Genomic DNA, 16,569 nt, shown 5'->3' with positions numbered 1-16,569 from the left:
TATCAATTTGGGGGTAAACAAAAACTTTGAACATGCGACATCCGGGTTCACCAGACCCCCCCCCCCCCCCCCCCCAAAGTATACTCTGATCGTGTATGCTGTGGCGGCGCGGCTCGATCCGAGTCCACATATTTCTACTGACTCATCTTTGTTCTCTGTGGTTTTATGAAACATTATCGTGGATCATGTAAAAATCTGATTTGATTAAAACAAACTAAATAATAAGAAATTAGTAAGTTGAGTCAATGCCCAATTTGTTCCCAAAAGTTGAAAAAGTCCGGACTCAAGGTATATGCTTGGCCTGAACAAAACGGTGACCATAGTATCTTTATGATAGGTCAGCATAACAAACCTGTGGAAATTGAACTCAAATTGGTCGTCGGAAGTTGCGGGATAACAATGGAAGAAAAAACACCTGGTCACACGAAGTTGTGCTTTCAGATGATGCTTGATTTCGGGACCTCAAGATCTAACTCCGAGGTCTCGAGATCAAATTCAAATGTTTTAGTGGAAAATAACTTCTCTCGAAAACTACGTTACTTCAGAGGGAGCCGCTTCTCACGTTACCGAATAAGTTTTTATGTTACAATTATTTTGAGTAATTACCAATAGTGTCCAGTGCCGTTAATAGCAAATACATTTTGCTCAGCAGTATTTTTCTGCCCCCAAAACAGTTTTATTGACCCAGATGAACAGCCTGTTATTTGAATAGGCCTGGGCAGGCTTCATAAAAAACTTTCAAACTAGCCGGCCCTTAGGCCACATAAAAATATAAAAATGTTGATCGTCTTTTCTTTTTTTTTGCGGATGGGGGGGGGGGGGAGGGAGGTTTTTTTTTTTGCCAAAATATATGAAATCAAGAAAAAAGAAATCATCACAATTACTATAAAACAGAGGGTTTGTGTGTTTTTGATGTTTTCAATAGTTTTGTCAAACAAATTTAACTCCTAGATGACATTTTCTGTAAACTTTTTCAAAAAACTAAGCACAGTGTAGCCCAAGTAAAGTGTTCTTGTTTTGCCAACATGAATAAAAGCCTTCTTTAAACATCTTTTCAAACCTGTACATTTTGAAAAAAAATATCAGCTGAAAAATCTGGGCAGTAAAAGTATAAATCTGGGCAGTTTAAGTATAAAGAGATATCCAGATATAATTTTTTTATGATTAAAAAAAAAATACAATCCTCCAAATGATTTATGATTTTCTATGATTTTTACGTTCTAGAGTTGTTATTATTATTTTATTGTATTTTTTTTTTTTGGAAGGGACGGCTTTTTTCCCTCCCAAAAATGTAATAGTTTTTAATCTTAACGAATCCAACATTTCAGGTTTGTATTAAACTTCAATTGTATCATTGTACGTAACAATGTTTTCTTTTACACCTTGTCATATGCGCGTGCTTGTTTTTGTTTTGTTTTGTTTTGTTTTTTAGTGTTTTTTCTGTGATTACTTTTCATTTTTAAAAAAATTATTGTATTTAATTTTTTCATATAGGGGCTATTTCTTATAAGGCTATCCTGGGTTTTTGGCTTTGATTGTCTTTGTAATAATCTTACCTTTAAACATAAAAATGTTTGTTTTTTGCAAACATGTCATTTATAGCACACCTTTTGATGATACCGACCATGCTTTGTGTTTTTAAAATCGAAATAAAATAAACAAACCACTCCGGCAGAATTTACAATTGGGCTTGCAAAGTAGAAAAGGTCTGGTGCAGTGAAATAACGGTCATAAACTAGACTTCCCATTATGTACATTCGTTGCATGCACTTTCTCACTCAGCGCACGCGATCGCGACTCGCGACTGTTTTTGTGAAACAATTTACGTGCTTCGGAAGTTCGAGCAAATGCAATCTTAAAACTGTTGTTTTCCTTCTAGTAATACTGATTTTGTGCTTCAGATTATTTGTACATCATTAATATGAATAAGTAATATATTTGGACACGTTGTGGCTACCGAGGAGTGATTAACGGTGTCGATTTGAGGAGAACTTTGCCGGTGACTTTCTTGACGAACGAGCCATCACCACTACTCCAGCTCACAGCTGAACGGTATACCGTGCAATCGAACTTTTCTACGGTTAGCAACTCCTAACCAACCACGGTAGTTAAAAGTCCGAGAACCAATTTACAATATGTCAGCTGAAGTTGAAGCGAGGGGTTTGGAAGCAGGGGGATCACAAGATGACGTAAGTTCGCCTTTTGATTTGATGTAATTATTGATGTTTTACTTTTAGTTTATAAAATATATTGATATCTGTTGACTGTTGATGTATTTTTTTTTTCTATTTTAATTTTTTTACAATAAATAAATCAGGATTTAAATAAAAAGTGATGGTTGAATGTGGGTGTCATCTATCTACTCCTGGACCTAGAGAACTATTACAGTTTCGTTCCACTATCGTCTCCGTATAATGATAGTGGGATGGAGACGATAGCAGAATGTAACCGAAATAGTTCTAGGACTAGGAGTGAGAGGATAGTGGAACAAAACCGAAATAGTTCTAGGAGTAGGTGTCATCTAGCTACCTCCTAGAACTGAGGTTCGTAGAAACATAGCAGAACATACACAGTTCTAGTATAGATAGGAGTAGGTGTCATCATGGTTTTTGCCCACTCCTACTCAACCTAGTATTGTAGTAATAGTATACAAATATTGACTGCTTCAAGTGCTATGGTTAAAACTATGACTCCCTTGGTGATCCCTGGAGCGTGCTATATTCCCTCGGCGAAACTATGAATCTCGAGGTGATCCCCGGAGCGTTCTATTTTCCTGAGGCGATGCCGATGGAATATAGAACGCTCCGGGGATCACCGAGGGAGTCATAGTTTTAACCATTGCATTGCACAAGTAAAAGCAGTCAATATTTGTTTTATAACACCCCAAACGTTTCTAAATACTGTACTATTAAGTTACAGACCTGAATGCTACAATCCTCGGACCACGTGAAAACAGATTGCAAAAACTTTGCTGCATGTAGTGTCATGTAATCCAAAATGGTTACAGACTATTAATTTATCATCCTCGTACACGCAACGGACGTCTGGGTACTGCACGCCGTGTGATAGTCTTCGGACTAGCGCACGGCAAACCGATGCACTATCACACGACAAACCGATTCACTATCACACGGACGTCGTCTAGTAAAACTAAGACACATCATGTGACGCGCTCTAAACCAATGAAAAGGCAGAATATTGGTAAGGGGTGATATAAAACTTACTATGACTCATTCTAGGGTGAGGTTTCGGTTCCGCTAAATCTTGGAGATGATGATATAGCCATGTGTTAGCGGAACGGACATGGGTCTATAGTAGTGCAATGTAGCATAGCATGTCTAGCCCACCTTGTTGCTGTCCTAAAATGGCTCTCTTTTAACATCGGTCCCATCACAGTTTGCCATTATCTACATTGTAGCTAGAGGGATCGAATAGTCGTGGCCAAGCCAGTTAATGAAGTGTTTTTTTCCTTCTCGGATTTGTGGCTTTGAAAAGGAAAACTGTGCAACTTCAAGGCGTGTTTGTGTGGACCATTGTATTCTACTTTTACAACATTTACTACTTTTTTCCAAACGCTTTTCAAAGACCAACTTGACCGATCCAAGGCAACATGTTCCTTTAAAGCAGTTCTATGAAATTGGGTCCAGAAAGTCACTAAATATTATAGTTTCTTGATTACCGGTTTTGAATAGTTTCTCCCCTGCTAGCTCAATCAAAACTATGCATTTGTTTGGGATCTTTCCCTTGTATTATTAGCTTTTCTCTTTGTTCAATCTCAAAGCCATTTAACCAAAAGTAGGTTCATGTTGGGTTATTAGGTTCATGTTGGGTTGAGTGGTTGGTGGCATGTCCCTCTCAACTTTTGCCACGCAAAGAATATAATATGTCATAGCAGTATTTTTTGTTTTGAAACAACTTTAATAAATTATATTTGGTCCAGAAAGTCTCCAAGGATGACAGTTTCCCTAATTATTGGTTTGGTAAAGTTTCACTCCTGCTGCCAGCTATTTTTTCGAAGGGCAATTTCTTTGTTCATTTTGAATTGCTAGAAGGTTTCCAGAGTCTGTTCTTTCATTATGTTTTTAAAATGTTTTTTGAAATATCCTCTAAGTAGTAGAAATATGGTCAGAGTTTGAACCCAAGATCGGACCGAATGAGGACCCAGGCTTCATATAAACTCATGAAAGTCATATTAGCCATTCATTGGTTTTGTAAAATTTCAAGCCTGCTGCCAGTTATTTTTTAAAGGTCAATGTCTTTGTTCACTTTGAATTGCTCAAAGGTTTCCAGAGTCTGTCCTTTCATTATTTTATATAAATGTCATTTGAACTATCCTCTAATTAGTAGAAATATGGTCAGAGTTTGAACCCAAGATCGGACCGAACGAGGACCCAGGCTTCATATAAACTCATGAAAGTCATATTAGCAACTCATTGGTTTTGTAAAGTTTCACGCCTGCTGCCAGCTATTTTTTTTAAAGGTTAATTTTTTTGTTCACTTCGAATTACTAAAAGGTTTCCAGAGTCTCTTCTTTCATTATTTTACATAGATGTCATTTGAACTATCCTCTAATTAGTAGAAATATGGTCAGAGTTTGAACCCAAGATCGGACCGAACGAGGATCCAGGCTTCATATAAACTCATGAAAGTCATAATAGCCACTCATCATACACTTACTGCTTCTTCTTACGAAGAAAGCAGGTCAGTGATATTTCTACTGAATGAGGTACCAATTAAAAAGTGAGAAACTGACTACCTAAAAAGACTCCTCCCAGAAACCATGGTTGCCAAAAATTCATTTTCAATTTTCATTTTTAAGATTGTATTGCTTCTATTTTCCTTCAAAGTTTATTTGATTTCCACATTTGATACATTTCTCCTTAGTAAAATTTAAAGAAATAATTATATTTCTGTTGACATTTATGAGAAAGTAGCAAATGTTTGACTTCAAACTTGTATAAACTGCATCTACTTTACAGTGTGGTTTATAGTATGCAGGTTGTTTTGATGAATATTCATGTATGGTAATGAGTAACAGGTCAGTGAGACTGTTGTGTGGATAGTGTGTGGGCGGGCTTTGTGCACTGCATGTGTGCATAATCACTTGTGTATTCAGTCAGCTGGCTGTGTACTGCAGCATGCTGTGTAATGTACATTATGAGTGTGCATTGTAAATCTGTAATTGACATCTTGATTTATCGATACTAAATAAGTTTTTTGGATTCTCCTTTCAACTACAGGGACTTCAAGGAATGAAGGAATACAGACTTGTTAAAGACACAGAGCTAAGATTTGAAGTGGAAAACAATGAGATTGTTCATGTGCAGGTGCTGTACTATTTTATTTTATGTTTTATAATTTTACGAAACTTACCTTTAGAATCACTAAAAGAAAAGTAGATTACTTTTATTTTGTTCATCTCTTTGTTTATCCTTAAAGCGAAAGTTTATCTGAAAAACGGTGAAGATGTTTTGGATAATTTGGAACAAAAACAAGTTACACTTTTAAATGTAATAATTATTATTTAAGTGACTAAATTATATATAAATACATCAGTTTGAAACCTTCTAAAAATTGTTTATTTTAATTTGTTCATTTGTTATTTATTTTATTTGTTTATAATATTTTTTTAACTACAATGTTTCAAATGCAAGGTTTCAGAGTACAAAGCTGGTAAACAGAGAATTTTTTTATTTGAGCCTTAATTTAACACTATTTGGTGGGTTTCAAATCCTCATATAATTTGTGTTTAAAGGCAGTACTTTTAGAAATTGTCAAAGACAAGTATTTGAATTTCCCAATATCATGCGTTTCTTTTTTTTTTTTTTTTACTGTGAAAATTTGGACTTGATTGGCCATCAAAGTCGCTGGAAGAAAGTACTGACTGAAACAGCATCCTTGTTGCATTGAATTGTGTGCTTTCAGATGCCTGAGAAACAAGAGTTCTCTCTTATCAAATTTAGGGGGGAAAAGAATAAATTATCTCCTTCTCTAAAAGTACAATACTTTAAAGGGGTCGTTTCTAACGATGTTTCGTAGTATCATCAGCTCTCCAGTGCTCAATACCAAGTAAGTTTTTAGTGTCAATAATTTGAGAAATAATTTCCAAAGGTATATCCTCCCTTTTAAAGGCAGTGGACACTATTGGTAATTGTCAAAGACTAGCCTTCACATTTGGTGTATCTCAACATATGCATAAAATAACAAACCTGTGAAAATTTGAGCTCAATCGGTCATCGAAGTTGCGAGATAATAATCAAAGAAAAAAACACCATTGTCACACAAAGTTGTGTGCATTTAGATGGTTGATTTTGAGACCTAAAGTTCTAAACTTGAGGTCTTGAAATCAAATTCGTGGAAAATAACTTCTTTCTCGACAAACTATGGCACTTCAGAGGGAGCCGTCTCTCACAACTTTTATACCACCAACCTCTCCCCATTATTCGTCACCAAAAAAGGTTTTATGCTAATAATTATTTTGAGTAATTACCAATAGTCTCCACAAGTTATATGATTTACTTTCTTCATTTATTCTGTAAAATTTGATACTTTTATTTCAGTTGAAAGAAGGGTTGGCGGAAGTCTTTGGCACCGAGCTCTTAAAGAATCGAACCTATAAGTTCACCGCATTGTCCAAGGTGGCTGTCTACACGTGGCATGGTTGTTGTCTTCATATATCCTTTTTTAAACGGGTTGCCATGGTAACTGGAGACCCAAATCCTAGTATCTTGGGAGTGAAATGTTGATTTGAAACGTTGGAAAATTTAGAAGTTATACAAAGTGCTTAAAGCCATTCCATACACTACTGGATTTGCTAGGCTGATGTTAAAATCTCAGCCAGTGTAAAATTCATGTTTTTTAGATGTCCAATAGATTCCTTAACCGTCCAATGCACTTGAAGGGTAAGACTGAGGTAGCGTACATTGCCAAAGATACCCCCATGACGACCTATCTGAACACACATGCAGCCTTGGAGCAGATGAGACAGCAGGCTGAACAAGAGGGCACAAGAGGGCCTCGGGTAAGGAGTTTTAAATCATACAAAACAAGTGTTTAGAATAGAATAGAATAGAATAATGTATTATTGTCACTTGTAAAAAAACAAATATTAGTACAGTGAAATTCGATTTGGTTTTGCGTGTCTAAAAACATTATGTTATATACAAATACACTAAAAATTTACCACTGAGTGGACTAAAAATTAACCATTGTTTGGAGAGATACAAACATTTTTGCATGGATCACTTTCGTGATGCATTGTTTTTGCAGTAATAATAATAATAAACCGTTCTTATATAGCGCATATCACCGTGAGGTCCCTGATGTGCTGTAAAGGGAAATCAACAATTTCACAAAGTAAACAGATATGTTTACATCCAGGTTTTGAATTGTTCTGATGTCTCAGCCTGTTTAACAACCTCTGGAAGACTGTTCCATAACTGAACTGCTGCATATTGGAAAGAGCAAGAACCATATGACTTGGTTTTGATAACTGGGGGAGTCACAGAGGGATTTATGTGAAGACTGCAGATTTCTAGTTGTTTTGTACTCCTGAACTAAGCTTTGAAGATAAACAGGGGCATTGCCATGGATACATTGATAAGTCGGAACCAAAATTGTTATGCGACGAGTTATAAATTGTTGACGTATACCTCTTCTCCCCTGACTTTACCTTTTAGGTGATGATTGTTGGTCCGACAGATGTTGGTAAAAGTACACTCTGCCGTCTGTTACTAAACTACGCTGTTCGAGTTGGAAGGAGGCCCACATTTGTTGATATTGATGTTGGACAGGTAGAGCTAAAACCTGTTGTGGCTGATCAGTTAAGAGCACCAGACTAGAGCTCTGGTGTTTCACGGGTTGTCTCAAAGCGCTTCCGACATTATTAGCCCTGGTCACTGGGCCTTAAATCATTCCTTAAACCATCTCAGCTCCATGGGGAGTATACAGCCTGTGCGACACTTATATGCGCTTCATGGCTAAACCAATCACAAGAACCATCTCTGCCCTCACAGGTACCCATTTACCCCTGGGTGGAGAGAAACAATTATAGTTAAGTGTCTTGCTCAGGGACACAAGTGTCACGACCTGGATTCGAACCCACACTCTGTTGAACAGAAGGATCAGAGCTTGAGTTCGGTGCTCTTATCCACTCGGCCACGACACCCCACATCTGATCAGCAGAGTGTTATCCTTTATCGGCGGCATTCATTTTGTTGTCAAGCAATATTTTCTAGTTAAGCATCTCTATGAAATTGGGCCCTGGTGTTGGCTCTGTGTGACATTCTTCGTTAGTTTTATTTTTGTCTCCTGACAATGACTAGAGTAAGCTAGTCAAAATGTTGAGACCAATTAAGAACTCACTCCGCAGTAATGAAGTTAATAACGATCCACTAAAAGCTAAAGTAGTAGTCCCAGCCGATTTTTTGACATTCCCCCCAGATAGTAGTTAAAAAGCAGAACAGTTCTCGTTAGAACTGAGAAGTGTCCTGAATTCCGAATCATCTACTCCTCAATAGTAGGATATAAAGCAAGATGGCTTTCTGAAGAACAAAAATCTACCTGGCAAGTAGATACACACGTGGTGTTACCACAAACCAAATATATTGATACCTCACCATGCAATGTCTCAAATCCCATTTATTTTAATTTTTGTCTTTATTTTATCCGCAGGGTGTAATCTCAGTTCCTGGTACCATTGGTGCTTTGCTGATCGAGAGGCCAGCCGACGTTGAGGAGGGCTTCTCGTTAGCCGGTCCTCTCGTGTACCACTTCGGTGCGACGACCCCGGGCAACAACATGAAGCTGTATACCTTACTATTGTCCAATATGGCTGGGGTGTTCAACAGACGATGCATGAACAACCAAAAAGGTACGTGGTGTAGACTTTCCATCAACGTGATTTCTCCATCAATTATGGAATAGTCTGTTTGAATGATCTTCCCATTAAGGGAACTCGGCAAACTCCCACAAAGGGATATAAACACCAAGCTGGCGACAGCCAATTTCCTCATACAAACATTGGTTTAACGTCTATGATTATGAATCACATAAATCAAGAAATTGTGATTCAGTAACAAGACAACAATAGTTAAGGCCCGGTCACACAGGCCCCGATAACGAGAACGAAAACGAGAACGATAAAAATGCACGCCCTCGATTGGTTGAATGAGCGTGGGCGTATTCTGCGTGGAGCATTTCAACCAATCGAGGGCGTGCATTTTTATCGTTCTCGTTATCGTTCTCGTTATCGGGGCCTGTGTGACCGGGCCTTTATTCCAGTCATTGTGAAATCAGCTTGGGGGGATTCAAACCATCGACCCTGTGGTTGCAAGTCTTGCAGTCTAACCACTTGACCACGGTGACTACCCATCCAAACGAGGAACTCAAACAGTGTCTCAGCCTTCAAACTGGTTCTCTCAAGACCCACCTTTTCCCCCTAGTCTGTTGCTGGTCGACATCGTCTTTGTACTGCCTTGTTTTCCTTTTTGTCTTCAGCGCTTTGTACCCTTTGGCAATTTGGTGCTTTATAAATACAGTTGTTATTTATTCTGTGTTGCTTCTGAAGGCAGCAACAGCTAGGTCCTGATTTAAATCAAATTCTCTAAACTTTAATGAACTTTGAACTCTATCTTGACCTTTGACATTTTTTAGCGGGTGTGAGTGGCTGCATTATAAACACCTGTGGTTGGATCAAAGGGGATGGATACAAATGCATCACGCATGCAGTCAAAGCTTTCGAAGGTAAGGGTTACCACCTGAGTAATAATATCGGTTTTTATATATAGCCCTTTATACACCCAAAGGGCATCTTAAAGCGCTTCCAACATCATTACCGCTTGTCACTGGGCCATTTAATTAATTCCTTAAACCATCTCAGCTCCCTGGGAAGTATAAAGCCAAATATGTAGTACACCATAAGCTAAATCAGACACAAGAACCATCTCTTGGCAACCGTCCCTGAGCAAGTGTGTGTCACGACTGGAACTCTAACCCAAACTCTGCTGAACAGAATCACTAGAGCTTGAGTTCGGTGATCTTCGTATCCACTCGGCCACAACAACCAATGAGTCTTAATTTACTACACTTTGAGCTAGTCCATTAAAGTTAGGGTCGTAGATTGGTTTTTGACATCGTAATGCTAATTGATAGGCAAAATTATCAAGAAAGATACAGTAAAAGTTACATGTGAAAGTTTTAGCTGAGTACAGTGTCTACTTGATGAGAAAGCAAGGTGATGGGGGACACCACATCTCTGATAGCAGCATTCACAAACAGACACCATAGAAATTTGAACCTCCAAAACTGGCCTTGGTGGGGGGGGGGGCAATTCAAGAGAAATGCTTTTGCAAGATTACCTTCTTTATGACAAGTAGGCTTCCGGATAGGAGTGACACAACTTATTTCTGACTCATTCCCAAAGTTTAAAGCCCACCCTGATCTTCCTAGAAAATACGCCCAAGTTTGAATTTTCAAAAGCTCCGTTGGATCATATCTCATGACACATCTGACCAGTAAACAAAATGACTGTGAAATCTGTCGTTTTCAAGTAGATGGTGATAAACCATAGAGTTATATAAAAGAACTAGAGAGCGCACTGATAATGCTTCTTGCATAAACGCGACGGGACCGCAAGGAGACACGAGCGTTGAATATGAAAAATACGTTGGAGTTTGTGTTTATTGAACGCTGACACGATGCTGTTTTGTCAACTTACAAAATGGCCGCACAAACACACGCTAAGCAATGCCTATTTGTTCAACTTAGAAAATGGCCGCCTGCGCGCATACGGGGCGCGTATATAGGCCAGTGCGCCCTCTATTTCTTATATATAACTCTATGTGATAAACCACAATCCTTACAAGATAAATTGTAATTGGTGTTAGTTATCTCTTTATTCATCTCGCAGTTGATGTCATCATTGTACTGGATCAGGAGAGATTGTACAATGAGTTGGTGAGGGATATGCCCTCCTTCGTCAAGGTGGTGTTGCAGCAGAAATCAGGAGGGGTAAGTAGGGGGAGGTCAAAAGTAAGGCACAATCTCGATAAGAAGGAAAGTTTTGTAGGCATAGTTAGTCGACCCTAAGAGTGTGTTTTCTGCGGCTGTAACCAATTACTGTTTCTGTCATTGACAGGTGATTAACCAATGTCCAATTCAATCAATCTAAACAATTATTGGTCATGACCGCGAAATTGCACCCCAGAACGTTCTGCTGGACCGTGACATTGTAACCAACTACAGGAATAATTCTTCATTAGGGACTTTTTAATGTTCAAATGGAACGCGTCGGCCGTCCAACGGACTGGTCTCTGTGCTTCTGCAGAAATCTTAACAAAGAGCTGTATTAAGAAAGTTTCGACCACTTATAGTTCAGTGTCTTGCTCAAAAACACAAGTGTCTTGGCCAGAATTTCAACCCACACCCTGAGAACTTCAATATCAAACTATTCTGCCTTGTCAAACTAAAAAATGTGTGTAGTTTATTACTTAAAGTCAAATCCCCTTCCAAATGATCCCTCTGCTGCCACTTCCCAGGTTGTATTGTGCGCTAGCCACGCGGCAGCTAATGGTTGTATGGCTTCTGACTGGCACCCGGAACAAAGAAAGTGAGAGAATCAAGAGACCGCCAACATAGGGCTGTATAGCTCAGTTGGTAGAGCACCAACACGTTAATCCAAAGGTCGCAGTTTCATGTGTCGCTCCAATCAATGTTTTTCTTTGCCCAATCCCAAATTAACTTGTCTTACAGGTTGTTGAAAGGACCAGGCCCTTCAGGACAAAAGTCCGTGACAGCAGGATCCGAGAGTATTTCTACGGGTTTGAGAAGTGCTTCTACCCTCACTCCTTCGATGTCAGATTCTCTGATGTGGAAATCTTCAAAATTGGTGGTAAGTTTGGTTTCCACGGTTGCAGTTGTCTTTGCTTTCTTCAGTGGATGTTTGACATTTGCTCACATTAGAACATTTATTTTTAAGTCATCAAACTGTAAAATATATTTTTTTAAAGACACTGGACACTATTGGTATTTGTCAAAGACCAGTCTTCTCACTTGGTATATCTCAACATATGCATAAAATATTAAACCTGTGGAAATTTGAGCTCAATTGGTCGTCGAAGTTGCGAGATAATAATGAAAGAAAAAACACCCTTGTTTTTGCTAAACAGCTTTATGAAAATGGGCCCTGATGCTAACCCTGTAAGCAGAGAATGGTGACAGGGCAGAATTCATTGGGCAGCAGAGTCATAAAATTTGGCCACGTTTTGAAGTTGAACACCCAGCTTTACCTGTACACTCATTATTCATACACTCTATGATTAGCCTCTTTTTTTGCAATTTGGTTACCCATTTTCCTAAGTTTTTACTAAAAGCTAATTTCTTTTGCAATTTTTTAGCTCCAGCCGTTCCTAACTCTTGCCTTCCGCTCGGTATGACACCAGAGGACAATCAAACCAAACTTGTCGCCGTTCAACCTAGTAAGTTTTCTGTTTGCTCCTATTGTTTGTTATTTTGTGTATTTTTAAGATCTTCCTATCAAGGGAACTCGGCAAACAAACACCAAGCTGGCAACAGCAAATCTCTATCATACATAAGCATCTATGATTATGAATTGCACGATTTAAGAAATTGTGATTCAAACGATCATACTTATTGTAGTCATTTTTGAATCAGTTGTTAGCTTGGTAGGATTCGAACCAACAACCTTGTGATTGCAAGTCCTGCAGTCTAACCACTAGACCACGGTGACCTGCTTACACTTGTGGCGTGTCATGGCCGAGCAGTTAAGAGCACCGGATTCAAGCTCTGGTGTTTGATCAGCAGGGTGTGTGTTCGGATCCCGGTCGTGACACTTGCTACATAAAACTGGGAAGGTAGTGCTTTCTACTCTACCAGCCAGGTTTCGGATTGATGATACCCAAGCCTACATCTGTATGGACTGTAAAAGGGGTAACCCTGTTTCAGCCCTAGGAGTACGTGGCAACGGCCTCTGGACAAAAATAATTGTAGCCCACAACTTGAAGTGGCCTTCAGGCCTTGTGTGTCTGGTGACTTGCATAACAAAAATAATAAAAAAATAATAATAGATACAGACTACCATTAGGGAGGTCCCACTGCAGCGATAAAGAGAACGATAACGATAAGTCTGATTTCCTCTCCAAGTCTGATTGACGATTCATGTTGTTTCCCTCCTCAGTTAAAAATGTGATACTTCGCTGCAGCAATAATTTAATTTGTTATTTATTTCCTCAAAACCTAAAAAAATGGAGAAGATAAAAAGATTTATAAAAATTACATCAAATATACAGTATAAGGGACATAAACATGTAAATAAACAAACAGGATAACCCCAACACTCTCGGACGACCCCCAGACCATCTTGACAAAGTTTTTCTTTTCATCAGGCAGCGAACTGTCTCACCATATCCTGAGTGTCAGCCTAGCCAAGATTAGAGATGATGATCTCATTAAAACCAACGTTGCTGGCTTCATATGCGTGTAAGTATAAACAAAATGTTAAAAGGCACATTTCCTAACTTCTTACGAAAGCTCCTTAACACCTTACAGTAATAAATTAATTGAAAACTGTTTTCTTTTCAAAAGCGCAACTTTTGAAATTGGAATGACCTCTCACACAATTAGTGCACGAACACTCCCTCTGTGCTTGCTGTAACAAGGTCCAAGTTCGAACGTCCATGTACAACCAAAGGCAGGATTTGATCGTGGCAACCTATTCCCTATTATTTGAGGTTTAGTTATGAGTAGTTGACAATGCAATGCATCAGAACAAGTTCATCAAGCTATTGGTTGTTGCGCCGACACCATGATTGTTTACGCCATACAGAAGTAATGTTTCCATCACAAAGTTTTAATTTTTCTCTTGCTTAAACCACGTTCAAGGAATTGTGCCTTGCTCCAATCAATATTTTCTTTGCTCAACCCTCAAACCCGTAGAAATACTCTCGGACTTTTGTCCAGAAGAGCCTGGTCCTTTCAACGACCCGTGACAACAATTAAATTTGGGGTTGAGCAAAGAAAAAAGTTTGTAAAAATAACACATGCATACAGCACGCCATTATTTGCAGTTCTCTGTCTTTCCCCTCTCCCTGCAGAACACACGTGGACATGGACCGCCGGGTCTTCACTGTGCTGTCCCCAGCCCCACGGCCATTACCTCGTCGATACCTACTAGTGAGCGACGTACAATTTATGGACATTCAACAGTGAAAGTGGTCTGTATGCATTATTACCGAGTGAGTTTTGGAACTTAGGGGTCATTGGTTCCTCTAGCCATGGACGGTGCGACTTTTTGGCTACACCATTGTTAGAGCTCCCTCTGCCAGAGTGGATAAAACTAAAAGCAGCGATGCTATCAACGACATCTAAAGAGGTGGCTAGGAGATTAAGGGGTCAAACGTGACACAAAACCCAAGCTCTGTTCAGTGCAAGGCCAGCCTGCTGCAGCTCATCGATGTCAATGCTTTACCTCACCATGTATGAGCACATATTATGCGTATAACCCAGTGGGAAGGGTGGGGGGGGGGGGCAGCTGATAAAAAAGTGGGGACAATTTTTGGCACAGCCAGAAGAAGAAAATATTGGGCAGAGAAAGCAACAAAAAGTTCCCCTGGTATATTCTGTACTGATACAGTTTTTATCTGTGTAAAATTACAGGCAAATCAACCCCTCTGACCTTCTGAGCCAAATTTCATATTGTTGCTCAAAGGAACATTACAGAATTGGTTTTGCTAGCAAAAAAAAAATTGCTGGCAGTGTAAGCACTCTATGTAATCCACCATATACATAAACTGACAAACCTGTAGAAGTTTGAGATCGATCGGCCATTTGGGTCACGAGAGAATAGTGAAAAACCGATTACAAATTTTGCATTGCATCGATGCCAAAACAAAAATGAATCAAACGCTCACTGAGCAATAAACTCAAAACGCGAAATTATATTATTTATTTCTCATCAAATGCAATTTCAGACAGAAATATTTCAAGAGATGTTTTCTACTTTCATCATCATAAGACCGAGTAAGTTTTAAGTAAGTCTATGATCTTCACGATTTTTGTTTCTTACCAATTCTGTAATGTTCCTTTAAACACAAATAGTAGCTAAGCAAAACAAAATTATGCTTACCAGAATAAGGTTACCATGTCACATGTACAATTTGTGACTGGTATCTTGTTTATATCTACCAAGCAAAAACAATGTTAAGCAATGTTTTTTGCTTAAAGGGAAGGTACACGTTCGATAAATACTCAAAACAAATATTAACTTAAAAACTGACTTGGTAATGAGCATTGGAGAGCTGTTGATAGTATGAAACATCGTGAGAAACGGCTCCCTCTGAAGTAGCATAGATTTTGAGAAAGAGGTAATTTCTCACTAAAATAATAAAAGACTTCTAGCCAGAAGTCTTTTATTCCTATCTGAAAGCACACAAATTCTTCCAACAAGGGTGTTTTTCTCTCATCATTTTCTTGCAACTTCGATGACCAATTGAGCCAAAATTTTCACTGGTTTGTTATTTATGGTTATGATGGGATACACTAAGTGAGAAGACTGGTTTTTGCAAATTACCAAACGTGTGCCTTCCCTTTAAGCAGCTCCTTTAAAGTTGTCCCTAAACCTCAGAGTCCCCATACACCCATGTATGGGCGCTTGTGCCTTAGACACTGCATCAACATTCCTATGCTGCAAGAGGAGGATTCTATCTGTAAACATATAGGACTATTATCCTATTCAACTATTACGTACAGCTTCAACTGTGTAGCTGTGTTCTATACATTTTTAAAGTTAACTTTTTAAAAGGTTCAAAGTTTTCAGTGAAGGTTTCACACTGAAGGTTCAGCGTTGGAGACTTTTTTTTTGGACGCTAGATGGCAGCAGACTTGCCAGGTAAATCCATTGTTTTAAGAAAGCATGAACGTGTTCAGAGTTAGGTCAATCATGGGAATTTACCTGCTGGAACTGCACCTAGAGTCCTAAGGTTTCCACTACTCCAGTTGCCTTTGTAACATAAATTTCCTTATGAGGAAAATGTTCTTTTTTAACTATGAGATAAAAAACTTATTTCTCTTCTATTTTGATGACCATTTTCTGAGAGAATGACAACTTTTTTATGGAGAAAATTTACTTCACTATGCAATCTCCCTTTATTTTAGGTAACAGGCAGTCCTTAAAAAATCTCTTGTAATTGTTTTTAAAATGTAATTGTCATTACTGTCTATTTTCCTTTATTAAATTAAGTCGGAACCTTCCATTGAAAACAATAAAAACACAATTTGAACAAATACAAATGTTGACCAGTTTCAGTTTTGATTGTGTAAAGGACAACCCCCTCCACCTGCTGCAAACCCCACCACACAAAAAAAAATCCCCTTCCAACAATGCAACAACAAACCCCAGCCCCACAAACAAACCAAATAACACCTCCAACTTGCACATCCTCCAAATAACCCCAGTGCCCACCCAACAAAACGCATCCACAAATCACACCCCACCACCAATCCTTCCCACCCACAAAATCCCCACCTTTAACAGACCCTCCCACAACCCCCTCC

The 16,569-nt window shown here is 38.7% G+C and overlaps 1 protein-coding gene across 1 annotated transcript; it reads left to right on the top strand.

Moving 5' to 3' along the window:
* The first annotated feature begins 1,803 nt into the window (after positions 1-1,803).
* On the top strand, positions 1,804-14,536 carry LOC139949074 (polyribonucleotide 5'-hydroxyl-kinase Clp1-like). Its single transcript, XM_071947478.1, has 12 exons — positions 1,804-2,189; positions 5,241-5,327; positions 6,561-6,674; positions 6,896-7,021; positions 7,680-7,793; positions 8,674-8,872; positions 9,655-9,744; positions 10,910-11,010; positions 11,752-11,890; positions 12,396-12,476; positions 13,404-13,497; positions 14,112-14,536. The coding sequence occupies exons 1-12, from the start codon at positions 2,136-2,138 to the stop codon at positions 14,224-14,226; spliced, it is 1,314 nt and encodes a 437-aa protein (XP_071803579.1). The 5' UTR covers positions 1,804-2,135; the 3' UTR covers positions 14,227-14,536.
* The last annotated feature ends 2,033 nt before the right edge of the window (positions 14,537-16,569 follow it).

The sequence above is a fragment of the Asterias amurensis genome, chromosome 16 (assembly GCF_032118995.1).
Source record: "Asterias amurensis chromosome 16, ASM3211899v1".
Taxonomy (NCBI): domain Eukaryota; kingdom Metazoa; phylum Echinodermata; class Asteroidea; order Forcipulatida; family Asteriidae; genus Asterias; species Asterias amurensis.
This window is presented reverse-complemented; position numbering and strand designations above follow the sequence as displayed.

Bases quoted from the DNA above. Each gene is read 5' to 3' on its own strand.
- LOC139949074 (XM_071947478.1), top strand. From the start codon at position 2,136: ATGTCAGCTGAAGTTGAAGCGAGGGGTTTGGAAGCAGGGGGATCACAA. The intron at 2,190-5,240 runs GTAAGTTCGCCT...TTTCAACTACAG, and splicing joins CAGGGGGATCACAAGATGAC to GGACTTCAAGGAATGAAGGA. The intron at 5,328-6,560 runs GTGCTGTACTAT...CTTTTATTTCAG, and splicing joins ATGAGATTGTTCATGTGCAG to TTGAAAGAAGGGTTGGCGGA.